This window comes from Curcuma longa, unplaced genomic scaffold (genome assembly GCF_044706935.1).
Source record: "Curcuma longa cultivar G26 ecotype Majalengka, Jawa Barat unplaced genomic scaffold, ITB_CL_G26_1.1 contig_27421, whole genome shotgun sequence".
Classification (NCBI taxonomy): domain Eukaryota; kingdom Viridiplantae; phylum Streptophyta; class Magnoliopsida; order Zingiberales; family Zingiberaceae; genus Curcuma; species Curcuma longa.
The window spans coordinates 1-20,684 of NW_027433415.1; the positions used below are offsets into that span (position 1 = coordinate 1).

The 20,684-nt window shown below is 37.2% G+C and overlaps 1 protein-coding gene across 1 annotated transcript; it reads left to right on the forward strand.

Moving 5' to 3' along the window:
- Nucleotides 1-1,915: 1,915 nt before the first annotated feature.
- On the forward strand, nucleotides 1,916-17,883 carry LOC141819036 (E3 ubiquitin ligase BIG BROTHER-related-like; the record flags this gene model as incomplete). Its single annotated transcript, XM_074706414.1, is given in 6 exon segments — nucleotides 1,916-2,119; nucleotides 2,212-2,530; nucleotides 2,611-2,651; nucleotides 17,435-17,476; nucleotides 17,553-17,674; nucleotides 17,769-17,883. Coding segments are annotated over 6 exon segments (843 nt in total), but the record flags the coding sequence as incomplete, so codon positions are not given.
- Between the last annotated feature and the right edge of the window lie 2,801 nt (nucleotides 17,884-20,684).

Consider the following 20,684-nt stretch of genomic DNA (forward strand, 5'->3'; position numbering starts at 1 on the left):
ATAGAAAGATCATCATGAAAAATGATGATAAATCCCAGTTAGTCTCATGGACTCAATCCCTGGGGGTGGCCGGCCCGGTCCCACGGAAGTTTCCCATCGACCACCAGGGTAAATCGGGAAGCGCGTACGGCGGTCAATCCGGATGCCCAACATCCTTTGATTGCGTTCCCCATTTGGAAGAAAATTCTTGCAAATACGCCGTAACTGGGGATCGAACCGTGGGTCCCTAGGTCACAACCCGGATGTCCTACCGTTGCACCATTGCCTCGGAGACAGATCTTCATGCATGAGATGCATGGGAGTTAATAAAATATTAATTCCTTAGATCACTAAAAGCCAAAAAACCCTTCATCCTTCATATCCCATGGTGGGATATAAAAAGGGGTGAGAGGCTCTTGATGAAGAGGTTCTTGATGCTCTTGATCTTACTCTTCCTCTTCTTTTCTACACTTGGCCAAACCCTATCTTGTGGCTAGCACCATAGTTTGGTTCTTCTCTATCTCAGTGTTCGTGTGGATACCGTAGAGGCGCGAACACACTGATCGTGCTGAGATCCGTGAACCTTTGAAGGCAAGAGTTGCTGTCGGGATTGCGAAGGGCTCGCATCAAAGGTAACCTCGATTCTAGTAGGTAGAATCGTCAAACGAGTATGTTTTTCGCATGAATCTTCTGGAGGGATCCTGTTTTCCGCTGCGTGTATGCGATTAAAATTGTTTGATGACGCATATATATCCCTACAATAAGAACTGCATTTGCATGGTTTAGAAATCCTAGACTCAATGCAACTTTTTTTTTTGTGAATTTAAGTTTGATATTTTGAAAGATGAAACTCCTAACTTCACAGTCTCAATTGTCAAATAATTTTGTATAAAACCTTTGATGTTTGGATTTTTTGGGATGTCTAAAACCAACGAAAAGGACTTTTGCTTATTAACTATATATATTCGTCATTTGATTGTATTGATGATATGAAAGACCTACTTGAGATATGATTACTTTTTATTATATTTTCTTACAATATGCATGAGAGACTGTGCTTCTGTAGATAGAACTTGCACTATCTCTAAAGTTTGAGGCATTATACACTATTCACTTTTGTAAAATAAATACTTGATTCTTAGTTGGACATTATAATGCTAATTTTGAACACTAGCATGATGTATGAGCTAGTTTGATGAGGCTATAAGATTGTAACAATTGTGATTTATAGATACTACAATGTTGTAGCATCTATAAATCAGTTATATATATATATATATATATATATATGAACTCTATCAATGAGGTAATATACACATTCAATACTTGAGGACTTTGGAGCTCATCTAGTGTCTAAAAATCTAAAGGAATGTAAGATGAAAATACTTAAAATTCTAAATGAGAGTTTTGGTTGTTTTAGAGTAAAACTCCTTCTTGTTACATTAATGACAATTGCTATTAAAACTCTAAACTTTAGACCTAACATTAAACCTTAAACATTCCTTCAAAGGAATTTTAACTTCAACAAAAAATGAAATCCGTCATTCCAACAGTCTGACATGATTGATCCCACGACCATCTATTTCTTTGAAGAAATTTTAACAAGATATAGACAAGTAGTTGAAGAGATGACATTTAGATAAATTGATGTAAGCAGAACAGGAGAAATGATCTAAATAAAAAAAAAATCAACTTTTAAAAGCTTTCGATCTGATTTTCAACGTAATGATGGTTCATACAATTCATTTTTAGCTAATTAGTGGTTAAATTGCTATGCATTTGGATTGATTGAATGATTAATAATAAAAAAAAGGGTTTTTTTTTACGATTTTAATAAAAAAAGAATGCTCTTTTAATATTTACACTTATAATAAACATTTAAAACACTGCTTCCTATCTTCGATTTTTTTTTCCTGCTCGTCCTTGCACCGTGACGATGCAGAACGCGGAAGAAAGCGGCGCCGGTGGCAAACACACCACGGCAGTAGACAGCCGTAGCCCTAATCCACCTTCGATCTTTTCCCAGCCGGCCGGGGATGCGCAGCTCCCATCGGAGGCCGTCCCGCCTCCTCGCACGCCCTTCACTAGCCTCAGTCAGGTCGATGCCGACCTCGCCCTCGCTCGCGCTCTCCAGGAACAGGCAATCCATCCGACGATCTATCGCCCCTTCTCGTTTACTCTTTGATCATATGCCCCCATGTGCAATGTCCTGAGTTTGGTTTGCTTGTGCAGGAGAGGGCGTACGCGATGCTGAGTATGAACGGCGTTGATGGTAGCGATTACGAGAGTTCTGACGCTGGAATCTATGATTATGAGGAGGAGGAAGAGGAGGAGGAGGATGGGGAAGGCGTGGGAGATGAGCCGAACCTTGTAATTGAGGAGGGAGAGAACATCGAAGGTAATGAGTATGGAGAGGACGCCTTCGATGCCAACGACCCCGATTTAGATCCAGCGGAATTTGAAAACGACGAGGACTTTGCAAGGGCACTGCAGGATGTCGAGGAGCGGGAGGTTGCTTCTCGGTTGATGGCCCTTGCAGGACTGAGCGGATGTGAGATAAACGCTACTTGGTCTTTATTGCTTTCTATTGGCTTGCCATCTTGAATTGAATTAGTTTATTTCTTTTTTAAGGGGCATCCGATGATCATGGTGACCATGGAAGTAATTCACAAGTGAGTGCTTGGTTGTCTCCCCTTGGAAATAATTGATTTCTTCACTCATTTAAACTTATGATCCTTCTAACAACAAAACAGGTCATCTTTCCTCATTGCTTTCTTCCATGGTTATATTTTGGTATTATCTCTACTCTCCTAACGTGTTACATAGTTTTTTTTATTTCCCTTTTGGAGTAGATGTCCAACCATTTTATTAAGTTTACTAGGAGTCATCATATAAGAGGTAAATTGAGATTTAAATCCTGAAGGAATGATGAGTTTCTATTTCTTGCTTGATATATCACAACCTAAGAAATTTGGCTACCCAAATACATGAATAGGAGAGGTCTTCTTGTCCCATCCCATCTAACTCTAATAGTTGTATAAGAAGAGAGTGATTAGACAAAAATCTAAGGGAGGAAACTATGTGAAAAATCTAATTTATTCAGTTAGATGACAAAGCAGTTGAAGGGGTATTTGACCATTACTTCCAAGGTAGCAGAAGGAATTTGCCACTAATACCAAAAAGAACTACAATCAATTTTGCTAAGTTATTTACAACAACGGATGACGATTCTGCCTCAAATATAGAGTTCACATGCACTCTATTAGAGAACAAATTAATTGATAGTGTTCTCAACTGTATATGAGAGCATGCTGGATAGAAGAGATTTTTTTAGTATATTATGTTTAGGGTACAAATCATAGGGACGCCCTTTTTTTATATAATTGTTAAAGGAGTGCTCCTTTTTGATTTATTATCAAAAGGACACCCCAACTTCTTTTTCCTAACCCAAATACCCCTCAAATTTGCTTGTTCAAAATATCATACCAATTGGCCAATCAATTTAATGCATACACATACCCAAACTTATGTAATGGCTTTGATCAAAACTACAAGATGAGGTAAATTAAAAAAAATCAAAAAATATATATATTAAAAGTTATAAAAAGCAAAGTAATATAATTTTTAAAAATTACTATATGAATTATAAAATAAAAATATATATTTTTAAAAAACCCTGCCAATGCCGGTCCCAAGCTTGGATGAAAAAGGTAAGGATTGCGCGTTAGGTTGCCAGCCAATAGGGGTGAGCAAAAATTTGGTTAAACCGAATAAACCAATCAAACCGAACCGAATTAAAAATTCAGTTCGGTTATTTCGGAAATTCGGTTATTTTTTTTAAAATCGGTTAATTCGGTTCAGTTTCGATTTTAAAATTTCTTATTCGGTTAAACCGAATAAACCGAATTAATCAAATTAGAAAAATAATTTATAAATTTTAAGTAAATAAATTTATAAATCCCTAATTCATTAGTAAAATTTTTATAATATTTAAAAAAATTCGGTTAATTCGGTCGAAAACCGAATTAACCGATAAAATATCGGTTCGGTTTGTTCGGTTTTTATTGAAAAATTTGGTCAGTTCGGTTGGTTCGAAAAAATCAGTTTATTCGGTTTTCGATTAATTCGGTTCGGTTTTAACCGAATACTCACCCCTACCAGCCAACATAGACTTTGAAGCAAATGTTCATTGAATGAATTAATCAAACTATTATGTTAATGCTAGGCATAAACTACAAACGAAGGTCTTCTATTATCGACCTTCCAAACACAAATTGATTTTCAGTCACCGTGGTCTCTTTCCTTAGTCTTTCTCAAAATTTCACGGTATGATTCATTAGTTTAATACCTTTATAATTTACATAATTTTATACGTTTCTTTTGTTCTTATATAAGGGAATCAGAGTACTTATCTTCCACTGATCGGACATTTTTTAGTTTTCAATATCAGGTTGAATAACTTTATAAGCTATTCAATACCTTATTTCTCTAGACACTTTCATACCTGTATCGGAAATCATCTAGTCCAACTGCTTTTTCATTTTGCATCCTATGTAAAGCTTGTTTTACATTTGAAGTTTGAACTCTACGATAAAAATTTGACATATTTAAATTACCTAAGTTAAGTTAGTCACATAATTTTTTATTAAAAAGTTGATGAAAATATATCTTCTATCTCTCTTTTATTTCCTCATCATTTACTTGTACTTTATTTTATTCATCTTTAATACATCTTATTTGAATAAAATTTCTTGTCTTTCTCTCTTTTGCTTTAGCTATTCTGTAAATATTTCTTTCCCCTTCTTTTGTATTCGTTTTTCGATATAAATATTCAAAAGTTTCATTTACTGTTTTCTTGTCTTCTTTTTTGGTTACCATATATTTTTTAAGTTTTTCTCATTCTTGCAAATATATAATACCTCATAGGCTATTCGTTTTTCGTTCACTTTCTCTTGTACTTTCTCATTCCATCATAAAAAAAAATGATAAATCCCAGTTAGCCTCATTGACTATCCCTGGGGGTGACCGGCCCGGCCTCATGGAAGTTTCTCACAGGTCACCAGGGTAAATCAGGATGTGCACGCAGCGGCCAGTCCAGACGCCCAGCATCTTTTGATTGCGCTCCCTATTTGGAGGAAAATTTCTACAAATACGTCGTAGCTGGGGATCGAACCGTAGGTGCCTGGGTGACAACTTGGATGTGCGCCACCGCGGCACCATTGCCCGGGGGACTTCTCATTCCATCATCAAGATTCTATACTTGGTGGCGCATGTCCCTTTGACTCACCGAGTATACTCTTGACTACTATTTTTAACTTTATATTATCTTATCTTATGTTGTATTCGAATCGTTGTATATTTTTCTTAATACTTGTACTCCTACACTCTCCTTAAATATGTTTTTTCTTATCTTTCACTATTTAATTTTTGGAATCGTACATATTTTCCTTCTATTGATACTATACTTGAGGCGTATATTCAACATTATTAACCTATGCTGGGTAGTTAAATTTTCCTTGGGGATGACCTTGCAATATTTATAATTTTTTTTTATTTTTCTTCCTAATCATAAGAAAGTCGATTTGCGATTTATTATTTTCACTTTTGAATGTGATCAAGTATTTTTTTTCTTAAAAAAATATATTAGCTAGTATAATGTCATATGTCATTGCAAAATCCAATATAGTTTTACCTTCTTTATTTCATGTTCCAAACTCGTAACACCCATGCACATTTCATATTCCTCATTTTTCACTCCTGTATGCTCATTTAGATCTCCTATTAAAATCATTTCAGTGGGTGAAATGTTTTGTAATACTTCATCTAGGTTATCCTAAAATCTAGATTTAGTATGTTCATTTAACCCGACTTGAGGTATATATATAATAATTATATTAATAGTTTTTTTCGCCACCACTATTTTAAGAGCTATAATCCTATCTCCTTTTTAACTACTACTACTTCATCCTTTAGCGAACTATCAACAACAATATCTACTTTATTTCTTGTTAAGCTTTCGAGGCAAGTAAGTCTTAGCAAGTCAGTTGGATCGGATGCTAGACAGTCTTGACGGATCAAGAGGATCAAACATTAAGACAAAGAGGGCCTGGTGGGTCAAGAGATCAGACGTTAATTGACCTCTATGGTGGTCCTTCGTTTGAAGGGAGGGTTGTTGGGATTACAATCAAAGTCCCACATTGGAAATATATGGAGATACGTTGGAAATATATAGAGAAGATCATGAGTTTATATGATGGAAGATATCTCTATTGGTATGAGGTCTTTTGGGTAAAATCTAAAAATAAAACTATGAGGGCTTAGACCCAAGTAGACAATATCATACCACTGTAGAGATATGTTGATTTCATCAATTTTAACAAATGATATATATGAGGATATAACAATAAGAGTGAAGATATCAGGCGGATTAATCAAAGTATTTCCCAGAAAGATAGGGTTACATCAATGAGTAATTCTAAGTTTTTATTTTTTTACATTAATCATGGATGAACTCGCTAGACACATTCAAGATACAGTATCGTCATGCTTGTTATTTGCAAATGATATTGTTTTGGCAGATGAGACACGTGAAAGAGTAAATGCTAAATTTGAATCTTGGTAGGAAATGCTAGAAGTGAAATGTTTTAAGTTTAGTAGAGTAAACACATAATATATAAAATTTAAATTTAGCAATATTAGAAGTAATAAATAATTATTAAGATAAGAGATAACGAATTGTTAATTGAGAGTTTTAAGTATTTAAGATCATTTTTGTAAAAGGATAGAGGGATTGAGAGATGTTTTACATAGAATACAAACATGATGGTTGAAATGGAGGAGAGCGTCACATATTTTTTGTGAAAGTAAAGTACCTCTAAAATTTAAAGGAAAATTTTATAAATGATAGTTAGACCTAATATGTTATATATAGTTGAATGTTGGGCTATGACGAACATATGAGCAGAAGATGAGAGTTATAGAGATAAAGATGTTAAAGTTAATGTGTGGATATACAAAGATTGACAAATAAAAATGAAAATATTAGAGAGAAAGTCAGGATTGCACCTATTGAGTGAAAACTCCGAGAGACACGTCTAAGATGGTATGGACATGTACTTAAACGATTAATATATACTCTAATTAGACGATGTGAAATTATGACAAATGTGCACATCAAATAAGGAAGATGAAGATAAAAAAGACTTGGTTAGTAATAATAAAATAAAATAAAATTTATTTAAATATAAATGATAATATAGTAGGGGATAGAGTCTAATGACGTAGAATGATCCATATATTCGATTCCACCTAGTGGGATAAGGCTTAGTTGTTGTTGTATATATTTTAAATATTATGAATTTAAAAATATTAAAAATGATTGTGTACCAATGTTTGCCAAAATTATTGCATAGTTATTTTATGCTTAAATTTCAAATTTGAATATATAGATCTACTTTATGATGCTATTAGAGTACACCCGTATAGCTATTTTAATCTAAAAGGTCATTTTTAGTTCAAAATTTTAATTTAAATATATTTATGTGCTTTACGAGGCTATGACTATTGAATTTTGTCCATAATCTAATAAAAAAGTGTTATCCAACAGATTTAGTCCAAAAATGATGTAGACCACTTTTTGCTCAAAGTTTGAATTGATATATAGATGCGCCCTAAAAGCTACTGACGTCTATCTAGGATGATTTTTAGGGTTTTGATCACTTTAAAAACATGATTGACTTTAATGGTCTCCTTAAGTTAATCTATATATTTTAATTTAAAAATTGGAAAAAATAATTTTAATATTACTTTACTTTTTATTATTATTACTTTTTATTATTATATGTCTATTTTAATTTATAACTCATTTAGTGTGCGTGTTAGACCAATTGACCAATATACCGGTTTAGAAGGATATTTAGGGAAGAAAAATATATTTCTTTTGCATAGGACGGTTCTAGGAAGGATATTTAGGGAAGAAAATTGATAATGGATAAAAAACGGGTGACCTTTTGACTAGGTGCTCTAAATCCAAATATATCATCGAAGGTTTAAAGTCTTAGACCTACGCCTGTATTTAACAAATTAAAACATTATTCTACTCTACTTAGCTCCTCTCCTAGCTATATAATAAACTAACTAAAGTTACAAATAGGCTTAGATTCAAGGACTGTTAGTGTTATAAGAACTCCAATTAGAAGCCCGTCTTAGGATATTGTTAACCCAATGAACTACAAGGTAATCCACAAAAAAACTTTAGTGAAGGCTGGCTGATCATAAATGATATAGCGGAAGAATATGGTCACAAGAAATTAACTATTGATTCACACAAAATATCTAAGAAAATCTAAAAAAATAAATTGGTTTATAATATATCACAAGCATTGTAGCTGTGGACATATGTATAGAGAGAAACTCTCTCTCACGCGTGGACCTGCGAGGGGAGGGGGTGTTAAAATTCAAGGTCTGGATTGTACTGAACCAAGTTGACTCATGTGCAAGCACCATCTGCGTATGTCGAATGTGGACCGATCGGGATAAAATTTACTCAAGCAAATGAATCAACGTTTTGTCATACGATTTCTCTTTTTGTTGTTGCTCAAGAATATGACGGATTCATTAATGTGATTTAATGGAGAAGTTGTAAACGTTCGAGTGAAACGACCGACCATTGATGGCCAACGGCTAGCATTTCAATCAAGACAAGTAAAGGCGATAAATGACCTTTATTCGACCATTTATTGCGACCAAAGGTTGGTGCTCCTTTATAAGGAGGCTGTTAGGATTACAATTAAAGTCTCACATTGGAAATATATGAAGAAGATTATGAGTTTATAAGATGGAAAATATCTCTATTGGAATGAGACCTTTTGGATAGAGCCCAAAAATAAAACCATGAGGGCTTAGGTCCAAAGTGGACAATATCATACCATTGTAGAGATATATGGATTTCATCAGTACTAATAATTGGTATCAGAGCTATGATCTATGTAGAGCCATATGAGACCCTCATGAAAAATGAAGGAGGTAGGGGAGACTCGAACTATGGGGATAATGGTAGAGGACTTTTAGTAAAATCCATGATAAGCTCTCAAGGCAGGTAAATCCTAGTAGGTGAGTTGGACCGGATACTAGGTAGTTTTGACAGATCAAGAGGACCGAACATCGAGGCAGGGAGGCCTGGTGGTTCAAGAGATTGGATGTCAAGTTGGCCTCGATTGGTGTATGGTGGTCCTTCGTTTGAGGAGAGGATTATTGGGATTACAATCAAAGTCCCACATTAGAAATACATGGAGAAGATCATTGATTTATAAGATGGAAGATATCTTCATTGGAATGAGGCATTTTGGGTAGAGTCCAAAAATAAAACCATGAGGCTTTAGGTTCAAAGTGGACAATATCATACTATTGTGGAGATATGTGGATTCCATCGATACTGACAAAGGCCATAACTTTGTGTAAGGGTAGATGTAATATAACAAGAGATGCAAAAGCTTTCCACCTTCGTTCCCCTTATCTTCTCTCTACCTGTGATAGCGTTCAAGTACTCATTTAGTTACCACGAAACAACTAGTGCTTGGTTGTCGACGTGGTCTTCTCGTTGTCTCCTAGGAAACAGACTTCTAACGTAACCTTGAAGCACAACCGAAGAGGACGAATTTGTTTTAAGAAAACTACGTCAAACACAGGTCTCGACTTCTCACTTCCCGACTCGGCGTCACTTTCTCGACTTGGTACTCAACGACCCACTTGGGCTCGAGCGACTCGGCAGTCAGGCGTTTTTGGTCTCCCGACTCTAAGCTCAGGCAGCGACTCATTCGGACTCGGTTGTTGGCCGACGCTTGACAACATTCAGCAGGAGCAATCGACGTCCACTTGAGAGCACTCGGAGTCGCGACTTGATACACTACTCAGGAGAATTCGGTGTCTCATCTCAACTCTCAACTTCCCACTCGAGCTTTGGAAGCACTTGGGCCACTTGGACCTGCCAGTGATGACCCACTTGGGCTTGAGCAATTCCACTCGATAATCTGGTGGATGTCTACGCGATCGACTCGAGTACTCGGTAGCGTTGACATACTAGACAGTTCATCTTGCTTGGTAGCTTGAAATTATCAGTTTAACCTATCTCGCTAGATGAGTCGGAAGTTGATTTCAATTGTAATTTCAATTCAGCATATTTGTATATCTCTGACAAAGATTGTCTAACAATTTTAAAGCAGATTTTATTCTATTGAGATGACAAAGAATTGTTGAGATGCAACAGGCCCAACACGTAAAGGCCCCCTTTGCCCCGATTGGAAATATTCCAATCAACCACGGGGAAAAGCTAGGGAATTTCATTAAGTTGAACTTCAAACGGTGGTAGTAGAAGATGTTCTTCTACCTAACCACGCTAAACCTGTCTCAGTTCTTGACAGAGGAATCTCCCAATCTTGTTGAGGATGCTACTGATGTTGAGACCATCAGTGCAGTGGAAGTATAAAATCATTTTGAGTTCTTATGTTAAAACGATATCCTCAACTGTCTTGCTGATTCGTTGTACGCTGTGTATAGTGTAGGACCGGTGCGCGCTACAGGAGGGTGAATAGCGCGTTTGTTGTTTGCTTGTTTTTATTAACACAGAGAACTTGCAGCGGTATTTAATAATAAGACAAGGGACTCATGGATTTTTACTTTAAGAACCCCTTAGGGTTAGTACGTCCAAAGCCTATGTACGGGAAGACGCTCGTCCACTAATGGTCTCCTTTCTGAAACTTTTCCGGAGGCGAAAAACTCCGTCTTACAGTCCAATAAAATAATAATAATAAAATACATGATAATAATAATTAATGAAAAGCAAACTCTCGTGTAGCTGCTCTGAAAGCCCTTGAGCACGGCGCATCCTTCCTGGAGCTTCTCCGGTCGCACGTATAGAATGCCATTTGTGTTCAGCAGCACCGTAAGATGAAGAATGGTAGAATTTAGGGTTATCCTTGATGGTGTACGCTGATGGCCATATAAAGACATTTTTGGACGCTCGGATCCCTTTTCGGACGTCCCGAATCAATCCGATTCGATTTGATCCGGTTTCGTTGGTGGGGCCAATTCTACCTTATCCGGGCACTTAGACCATTCAGGGGCGCCTGGACTGCCCGGGCGCTTGGAATGCCCGAGCGCTTGGATCATATATAGGTGCTTGGATCTGAAAAATTGCGCTGGTCCAGGCGCTTAGACTTCATTGGGCCGCCTGTATTGTTTCGGGCGCTGGGATCCAATAGGGGTGCCCGGAACCAGTCAATTAGGTTTGACCTGAGTTAACTTCCGGGCTTAGTTTGGCTGTTTCTGTTTGCTCTTTTTATGCTTCCTCAGTCTTGCTTCTAACTCTTAGTTCCTGCAAGATTAACATACAAACAAACAACCTAAATATATCTGTAGTCTGTTTGATCTACTAGACTTGTCTAAACCTTACCCTATAAGTCTAACCTACTTGGTTTATCCATACCTAATTTTCAGTTAGGAACTAATCACTTTCATAGGTATACTTCCCACCTGCCAAACATCCGGTTACCCTTGATCTGTTTGGACTTTCCGTTGCCTAACCTCCAGTTAGGTAGATTTCCCACTTGCTAAATATCCGGTCACCCTTGACCTGCTTGGATTTTCCCTTGTCTAACTTCCAGTGAGGACTTCCTGCCCAACTTCACTCACCAGGACTTCCTGCCCAACTTCACTCACCAGGACTTCCTGCCTAGCCTCCAACTAGGACTTTTTTGTCTAACCTCTAGTTAGGACTTCTCCTGCTAGCCTCCAACTAGGACTTCTCCTTGCCCAGTAAACCTAACTAGGATTTCCTTGTCCGGTTCAACTGACTAGAACTTCTTGTTAGTCTTTTAGTCAAACTGACCCGACTATACTTCACTCACATCTAAATATTAGGTTATGTTTGGATCAACCTTTAGTCAAACTGATTAGACTTAGGTATATTGTTAAACATCAAAATCCTGGGGACAGACTAGTGCTCCTTGCACCAGCATATAGCATGATGAGAATGACTAAGGAGCTGTGGAAGTCCCTGGACAAGAAAAATAAGACGGAGGATGCGGAGGTCAAAAAGTTCATTGTTGCTTAATTCTTGGACTACAAGATGGTTGACTCCAAGACGGTGATCAACCAAGTCAGGAGCTTCAGGTGATCTTGCACGAGATTCACTCAGAAGATATAATGCTGAGTGAAACCTTCTAGGTGGCATCTATCATTGAGAAGCTTCCTCCCGACTGGAAGGACTTCAAGAACGACTTGAAGCACAAGAGGAAGGAGATGGATGTTGAGAAACTTATTGTTAGGCTTCGAATTGAAGAAGACAAGAGTTCAGAGAGGAAGTTGTTCTCTTAAGCTACTGTGAAAGTCAACGTGGTCGAGCACGATCAAAGCTCGAAATGGAAGAATCCTAAATATTCCAAGATGAGATCCAGAGGAGGTGTGAGCACAAAGAAATTCTGTGAGAAGTGTTTTAATTGCGACCGAGTCAGTCATAAATTTTCGGAGTGCAGGAAGCCGAAGAAGCAGGAGGCCAACTTGAACGAGGGACATGTCTGCTACAACAATGTACTACTGTACAATGTATTTGTATGTTTCAGAGATTCGAAAGAATCTGATATCTTAATTATTTTTGAGCAAGCATGACTTCCACATTATTTTTGAGTCAGACAGAGTTGTATTGTCCAAGAATGAAATGTTTGTAAGAAAGGGTTATGTAATCGATGAGTTGTTAGATCTAAGGTTAATAAAAATGAAAGCTCTTCCGATTATATGCTCGAGTCTTCCTGATTATGACATAGTAGATTAGGACATGTTAACTGCGTGTATTACGTAGATTACTAAACATGTAAAACATATTGACATTCTACCTTAACCTGAAACATAAGTGTGAGACTTATGTTGAAGCGAAAATGACAAGGCCATCATTTCAATACGTTGAAAGAAATAATGAACCACTCAGTCTAATCCACATTGACGTGTGTGACCTAAAAGGTACACAGATACGTAGTGGGAATAAATATTTCATTACTTTTATTAATGATAACACAAAATATTATTTTGTGTATCTTTTCAAAAGTAAGGATGAAGTTATAGAGAAATTTATTCTCTATAAGATGTGGTTGAAAACTAATTTAATAAAAAGATTAAGGTGAATGGACCAACATTTTGTCATATGATTCCTCTTTTTGCTGCTGCTCAATAATATAACGGATGCATTAATGTTTAATTAATGGAGAATTCGTAATCGTCCGAGTGAAACAGCCGACCATTGATGGTTGGTGGCTAGCATGTCAACCTGGACGAGTAAATGCGATAAATGACTTTTATTCGGCCATTTACTATGACCAAAGGTTGGTGCTTCTTTATAAGGAGGCCATGACCTTGTGCAAGGGCAGGTGTAATATTGCAAGAGACAAAAGCTTTCCATCTTCGTTCCCCACATCTTCTCTCTGCCGTGCATTTCGCTCGACGGTCTACTCGTGATAGCATTCAGGTATTCACTTAGTTTGCCATGAAACAACTAGTGTTTGGTTGTCGACGTGGTCTTTTGTTGTATCTTGGGAAATAGATGTCCAATGTAACACTGGAGGGGGCGAATCTATTTGAAGGAAACTGCATCAAACGCAGGTTTCAACTTCTCACTTCTCGACTCGGCATCGCTTTCCCGACTCGGTACTCAATGATCCACTCAGGTTTGGGTGGTTTGGGTGACTTAGCAGTCGGGTGTTTTCGGTCTCTTGACTTGGTGCTTAGGCAACGACTCATTCGGACTTGGCGTTTGGCAAATTTGGCGCTTGGCGACATTCGACAAGAGCACTCGACATCCACTCGAGAGCACTCGAAGTCCCGATTCGACATATTACTCAGGAACACTGGGCATCCCGACTTAGCTTTCTACTTCCCACTTGGGCTGGGGAAGCACTCAGGCCACTTAGACCTACCAACGACGACACACTTGGGCTCGAGTAATTCCACTCGGTAATCCGACAGACGTCTACAAGATCGGCTCAAGCACTCGACAGCGCTGACATACCAGGCAGCTCATCCTTCTTGCTTATCAACTTGAAATTATTAGTTTAAGCCATCTCGATAAATAAGTTTGAAATTGATTTCAATTGTAATTTCAATTCAGCAGATCCCTATATCTCTGGTAAACTTTGTTTAACAATCCCAACATGCTAAAATGGTATCTTGCACTGTATTATTCTACCCAGGAAGGAAATGATTCACCCTCAAATGCTAGCTTGCATCCTTGTCAAACGACAAATCACTAATATAAGGAATCAAATAAAAGAGTAATTCGGTGCATGAAGTTTTCGTCAATGTTGGGTTCCTGGAAAATACACAACCTTACCTTGATTGTAAGAGGTTGTTTCCACAACTCAAATCCATGGTCACATGGTAATAATTTTATCGTTGTGCCAAAGCTCCCCTTCAACATAAAGAATGAAATGCTTAACATTAAAGAGCTTGTGCTTTTAGATACGACTTGTCAGCTTCAAATGATATGCATTGGGATTAATTTTTTCAATAATTTCCATTGGTCCAATCTTGCGCATGGGTAACTTATTATACTCCCCCACAGGAAAATGATCCTTAGTTAAGACAACCCACTAGTCTTCAACATCGAATTCCACATGTTGACATTTCTAGTCCATTGCAGTTTTATACAAGGATTGTAACAAATTATCATGATCTTGAGAATGAACTTGTTGTAATCTAATGACAAAATCCTAAGCCTTCCCATGAATACGAGCATTGTTGGGTAGGGGAAGTAAATCGATCTGATATTGGATATTCTGCAATGGTGGTAACTCCTTTGGCAAGTCGACAGAAAAATATCAGAAAATTCCTCTACCATACAAAACGAAGGCCATTCCAGATTCTTCAATCCCATCTTCGAATTTCTGCAAAGATAATAGATTGACCCTTGGTTTATGACCAATAAACTCTTTTGTGGGCAACAACACCACTATCTTTTCTGATTGAAACATAAAATTGTAAGTATTGTTTTGTCCATCATGATGAACATGTCTCTCCAAAAGTGACATGTATTCATGATTACCATATCACACCAAACACATTCTTTGTAATTTGTTTCAATAGAAAATGAAATCAAAGCTTGTCTAGAGACTTTTACCTCATTTCCCTTTTGCAACCAAACAAGTGTGTAAGGCTCGGGGTATTTTTTAGTCTTGACGCCCAATTTTTATATTGGTTATTAGAAATCACATTTTTACAATTTCCTAAATCAATCATGGATTTCCACACCAATTGAATGTGCATGTTGATCGAAAGATGTTAGTTCGCAACCATTCATTATTAGGCCCTTTAATGCAAGATAAGATCGCCGCACCACCAATTATGGACCTGTATTATCACTCACATACTCCTCTTCCCTTGCGTTATCATTATCACCTTTGTTCTCATCATGAACATTATCAACGAAGGCCTCTTGCCAGCCCTTTTACAGTCTTGTACCCAGTTGTTCTGCTTCACCAGAACCATGTTACACATTGCTTTTGGGTTGTTGGTTGGTAATCATTGGGGTAATCGGGGTTGAATTGCTTCCTGTGCCACTATGATTACTGCTGATTGATCCAATGCCCTCTCTTGGCTAGAATATTCTAGAATTTGTATGCCGATAGGATCTCTCTATTTGCAATTCTTTTTTGTATGCCTCAGAAACGGAGATGAGGTCGAATATTTTAGGAGAATCTTGAATATTTTGTTGCAAACCCTTGATATATCGAATAACTAATCTTCAGAATCCATGTGTCTGGCAAGTAAGTGACAGATGAAAAAGGAACACTACTTGCATATGTTTTTGTAGCTTGGCCCAAGAAGTAATTTTGTCCTTGCCTATCCTTGAATGTTGACGTTTGTTCCGTTGCCACCATGCACTGACACGCCCCCTGAACTGGGTCGCCATTAATTGCACTCTATGATCTTTTGGAACCTCTTGAAATCCAGTATATATTTTAGCGATCCAATCTAAACTCCTCAAGTTGTAGACTACCATGTAATTTAGGAATATTAATGTGAATCCCAAGCCTCCCATTGTCGATTGTCATCATGCCTATGGCTAATTGAATTGTTGGTCTCTGTGTAGGTTGTCAGAGCCGCCTTACCAAAGGTGCTCCTCCTCTATCACAAATCCCTCCTCCATACGTTATGGGCTCGTATCCCTATTCAGATTTCCAAGTTGTGTCGTGAGTATATCAAATTGTTGTTGCATTTGTAGTTGCATTTGTTAGAGTTGCACCACAAATTCTGTAATTTGGTCATGGTTATAAACTTCCTCCAGTGGCACAATTCAATCTTTTCTAGGCGACATATTGTAGGAAGAGCTTGATTTTGATACCAACTGATGTTAATAGCTAGGAAAATCTCAAAAATATAATAACACTTAGAATAATTTTATTTAATCATCAACTGCCCACTTAACTAGAAACTACACCCGTATTTATAAAACGTGCTACAATAGTTGAATCTGGAAAATATTTCCCAAAATGGGTGGTACATATTTAACAAAATAAAGATATAATATCATGCCTAAATAATAAGGAAATCCAATTTTGATTTTCCTAGGCCAATTTATTGCTAATACAAAATGTTACTGAAAATAGAAAAATGTGAATTTGAAGGCCGTACTGAAGGAATTTGCTTGAAAGTCTATCAATTTGGATACTTGCCTTATTTGAGTGATCCCAACGTGCCAAAAAGGTGTCTTGCACTGCATCAATAAATATGCGCTGGATTAGCAACTTTGAAATTTTAACCTCACTCAAATTATGCTTTGCTCAGATGTTCATCACAAAATCCGGTGAACACATTCAGAATCATTTTCTGCTGAGGTCCATGTTTGATTTCTGATATAGGATGTTCTTGTCATCCATGCACAAACAATGATTGGGCTACTCTGTTTTGATTGGTAAAATAATTTTAATGGTTGCTGGATTTGTATGCCTGAACCGAGGGAAATCTGGCCAGTAAAAATTGGACTGTCAAGTGATCAGCTCCTTCTAACATGAACCTAGCCTATCTGTTCTTCGATTGGCCATCATTTTATCTTTTGTTTCCAATTGGATGTTTTTGACTCACCTTTGGTAAGATAAAAGTCATCAATCAGGTTATGGAACAAAGGAAACAGTTTTTCATGGATTCTTGGTATTTATATTGCACTGGATGCTAATTTATCAGAAATTGTTACAAATGAAGGCAAAAATGTCATTATATTGGTTTCTTTGCTTTTGTAAACGAATAAACGTAAAAGAAGTCCAGATGCATGCTTTAAGATTTGAAGGCCAATTCAGTGAATTGCATGTTCTTATCAAAATTGTTAATTGCACATCTTAAAACAGCCAAATCCTAGATCAAAAGTTAGAATCACAAAGTTCTGATGTCACCTTATATATTATATCTTCTCACTCAGGATGCTTGGCAAGAACTTGATCCAGATGAATACTCATATGAGGTAAATCTTTTAGCCAAAAGACTTGGTTCATCTTTTAGAATATCATCAAATTTTGTCTTTTATCTCTTTTGTTCAGGAATTGGTTGCCCTAGGTGAAGTAGTTGGAACTGAAAGCAGAGGCCTTTCTTCTGATACAATTGCTGCTCTGCCTTCCAGAAGTTACAAGGCAGAAAATATGCAAGATGACAATGCTGAGCAGTATGCACATATCCCACAGGCTTATAGTATTGTTGGTCAATACTTGGTTTGTTAAGATGCTATCCTTTGTGTGACAATTAAATGATTTCGACAGATGTGCTATATGCCGGCTAGAATATGAAGATGGTGATTCTTTAGTGGTGCTTTCTTGCAAGCATAAATACCATCCCGAATGTATAAACAAGTGGCTCCAATTAAACAAGGTATGCTATAGGAAAATTCAGTAGCACTTTCTTATGTATTCAGATTGGCTAAAAATTTGTATAATTCATTTGTATTTCTACTGGCATACGTACTTAGTAATTTTTCTGATCTTTCAAGTCTGAATTTACATGCTTACATGTCAACAATGGCCTGGTCACTTTGATAATCGGTACCTTTTCTATATTAGCTTAGCTTATGCTACATTTTATTTTAGTTGGACTTGAATCATTATGGCAGTTAGTAGTTGCCTTGAGAGTCGAGAGTTTCTCAGCTTCAACAAAATTAGAAGTTAGAGAATATTTTGAGATTGACATCTTCAATTAAAGAAAAGATAGAGAATAATTCATTGGCGCATTTATAATTAAATAATTTTTTTTATGGTTTACTAATCTAGAATTAACATATTTTCTCTTTTTGGTAATTAATTAGGGATAATTGTATTTTCAATTATTATCTAACATATTTTTCTTATGTATAGGGACGGATCAAAAATTTCTTATCTAACATTTTGTTTCATTCTTGATTTTTTCCAAATTTATCAAATTTCCCTTAGGCATCGCCAAGTTGCACCATCAACTTCAAATTTGGTCTCAATAATTAATAATGGCTCAAACTTTGATTTTCCTTAGTGTTTATTCTATACTTTATGACTGCTACACTTCTAAAGATTTGAAATAATATTATCTTATGCAAGAAGTAGAGATGAAGTATTTAAAAAATATTAGATTGTTGTGCGAAACTCTTAATGTTCTAAACCCTAAACCCTAAACCCTAAAATTCAGCCTGCTCTGATATGTTTTAGAAAGGGCACAAGGGACTATACCAGCTATGCGATATGTGTCCCTATAGGCTAGGTAGGTGGTTCTTCTATGCAACTACGGCAAAAAGTTGGTTAAGATTATTTGTGTTGAAGACCGTAATGTGGATTTTTGTGGTGCTTTTTCTCCACTAGTGTAGATTAACTTGATGATTGTGAAATATTCTTTTTTGTTGTGGTAGCTCATAACCTGTAACCATTATTTAAACATTTGTTTTGCAAGTAAAAAAACACTTGTTTATTAGTTAAATGCATATTGGATGTAATTTTGTCTGCGCCATGCATGGAGGACTCTGGATTGAAGGCAACGTGGTAACTTTTTATAAGAATCTCACTACAATTAATACTCTGCCTTCTGTGACTGCTGCAGCCATTGAGGAACTCGATCTGGATGAGGAGTACATTCAGATAAAAGAGATGGTTGATTACTCAGTCGGAAAGTCACCTCTGAAGTTCCAAGAATAATTTACCCCATTATTGAAGGAACTGCGTGATCAAGGGTATATTGGTGAAGATCCGCTAAAGCACTGGGCAAAGAACCAAGTTGTTTGTCAACTGGACATCAAGAATCCGGATTTCATCATAGAAGACAGGCCACTGAAGCACCTAACTCCGCAACAGAAAGAGGCCTTTGCAAAACATGTCAAGGCACTATTGGAATTAAAGGTTATAAGACCCAGCAAGAGTCGGCATCGCACAATTGCAATAATAGTTAACTCTGGAACCATAATTGATCGGAAGACTGGTAAAGAAGTGAAGGGAAAAGAGCGCATGGTTTTCAATTATAAGTGCTTAAATGATCTCACAAATAAAGATCAATACAACCTTCCCGGGATCAATACCATTTTTAAAAAGGTCAGTAGTAGCAAAATTTATTTTAAATTTGGCCTAAAGAGTGGTTTTCACTAGGTTGCTATGCACTCGGACTCAATAGAATGGACCACATTCTGGGTCCCAGACGGCCTATATGAATGGTTGGTCATGCCATTCGGGTTGAAGAACGCCCCCGTCATCTTCCAGCGAAAGATGGATAATTGTTTTCGAGGAACGGAGGGATCCATCGCCGTCTATATTAATGACATACTAGTATTCTCACAAAATGAAGACGAGCATGCCAAACACTTAAAAATAATGCTTGGAATCTGCCAAAAGATGGGGGGGGGTTCGAGAATCGAGAACTAGGATCGAACAGTTAACTATGAAATAATAAGAATAAGGAGGAAAGATGAGAAAAGAAACTCACGGATCTTATTACTTCATAGGTTTACAAGCTTCCCCAAGTAGAGATCTGATGATCTATACTCTCCAAGGGCTTTGAGGCTTCCTTCTTATAGAGTAGGTGAGAAGATGCAAGATAAGAGGGAATCTACTTTGTGGCTCAGCCTGAGCTAGTGTTCAGGACTTTTAGTACATACACATGACTTAGCTTGAGCTCTTTACAGCTAGTGCTCAGGACTTTTAGTACAAACACTACTTAGTGGTGGGTAATGCAAGATTCTCTTTACGGGTCCACCACGTCCGCAAAGTTATTTTACACTCGGAAATGAGTCATCCTTTGTACTGCCTCTTCTATCACCCGAACAGCTGCACCCAACTGTTCGTCTACTTGTTTTGTGGTTGGGTACTAGTCGCCCCACCAGTTGTCGGATGTACTCATGCGCTGGCACTCTTTTGTTTTTAGTGCATAAAGCAGCCGTAGCTGCTTGAGTGCTCATACGCTTGTTGTGAGGTCTCTCGTTGAAGCTCATGAAGTCGGGCTATGATCTCACAGTCTTCGTCCGAGGGGAGGCCATATCGCATATGGTGATGGCGGTATTGTAGGAGTCGCTCATATTCCTCAATGATGTGTTCATTGTTTGGAGGGCCCTTGTCATCTGGTCTTGGGCCTCTTGATTGGGCTTCTCCTTGATCTCCTATAGTGCAGGTGCTACTAGCTCGAGTTTGCTGAGTATAGCTTCCTTCGGCCATTCTGAAATCATCAAGGAATTG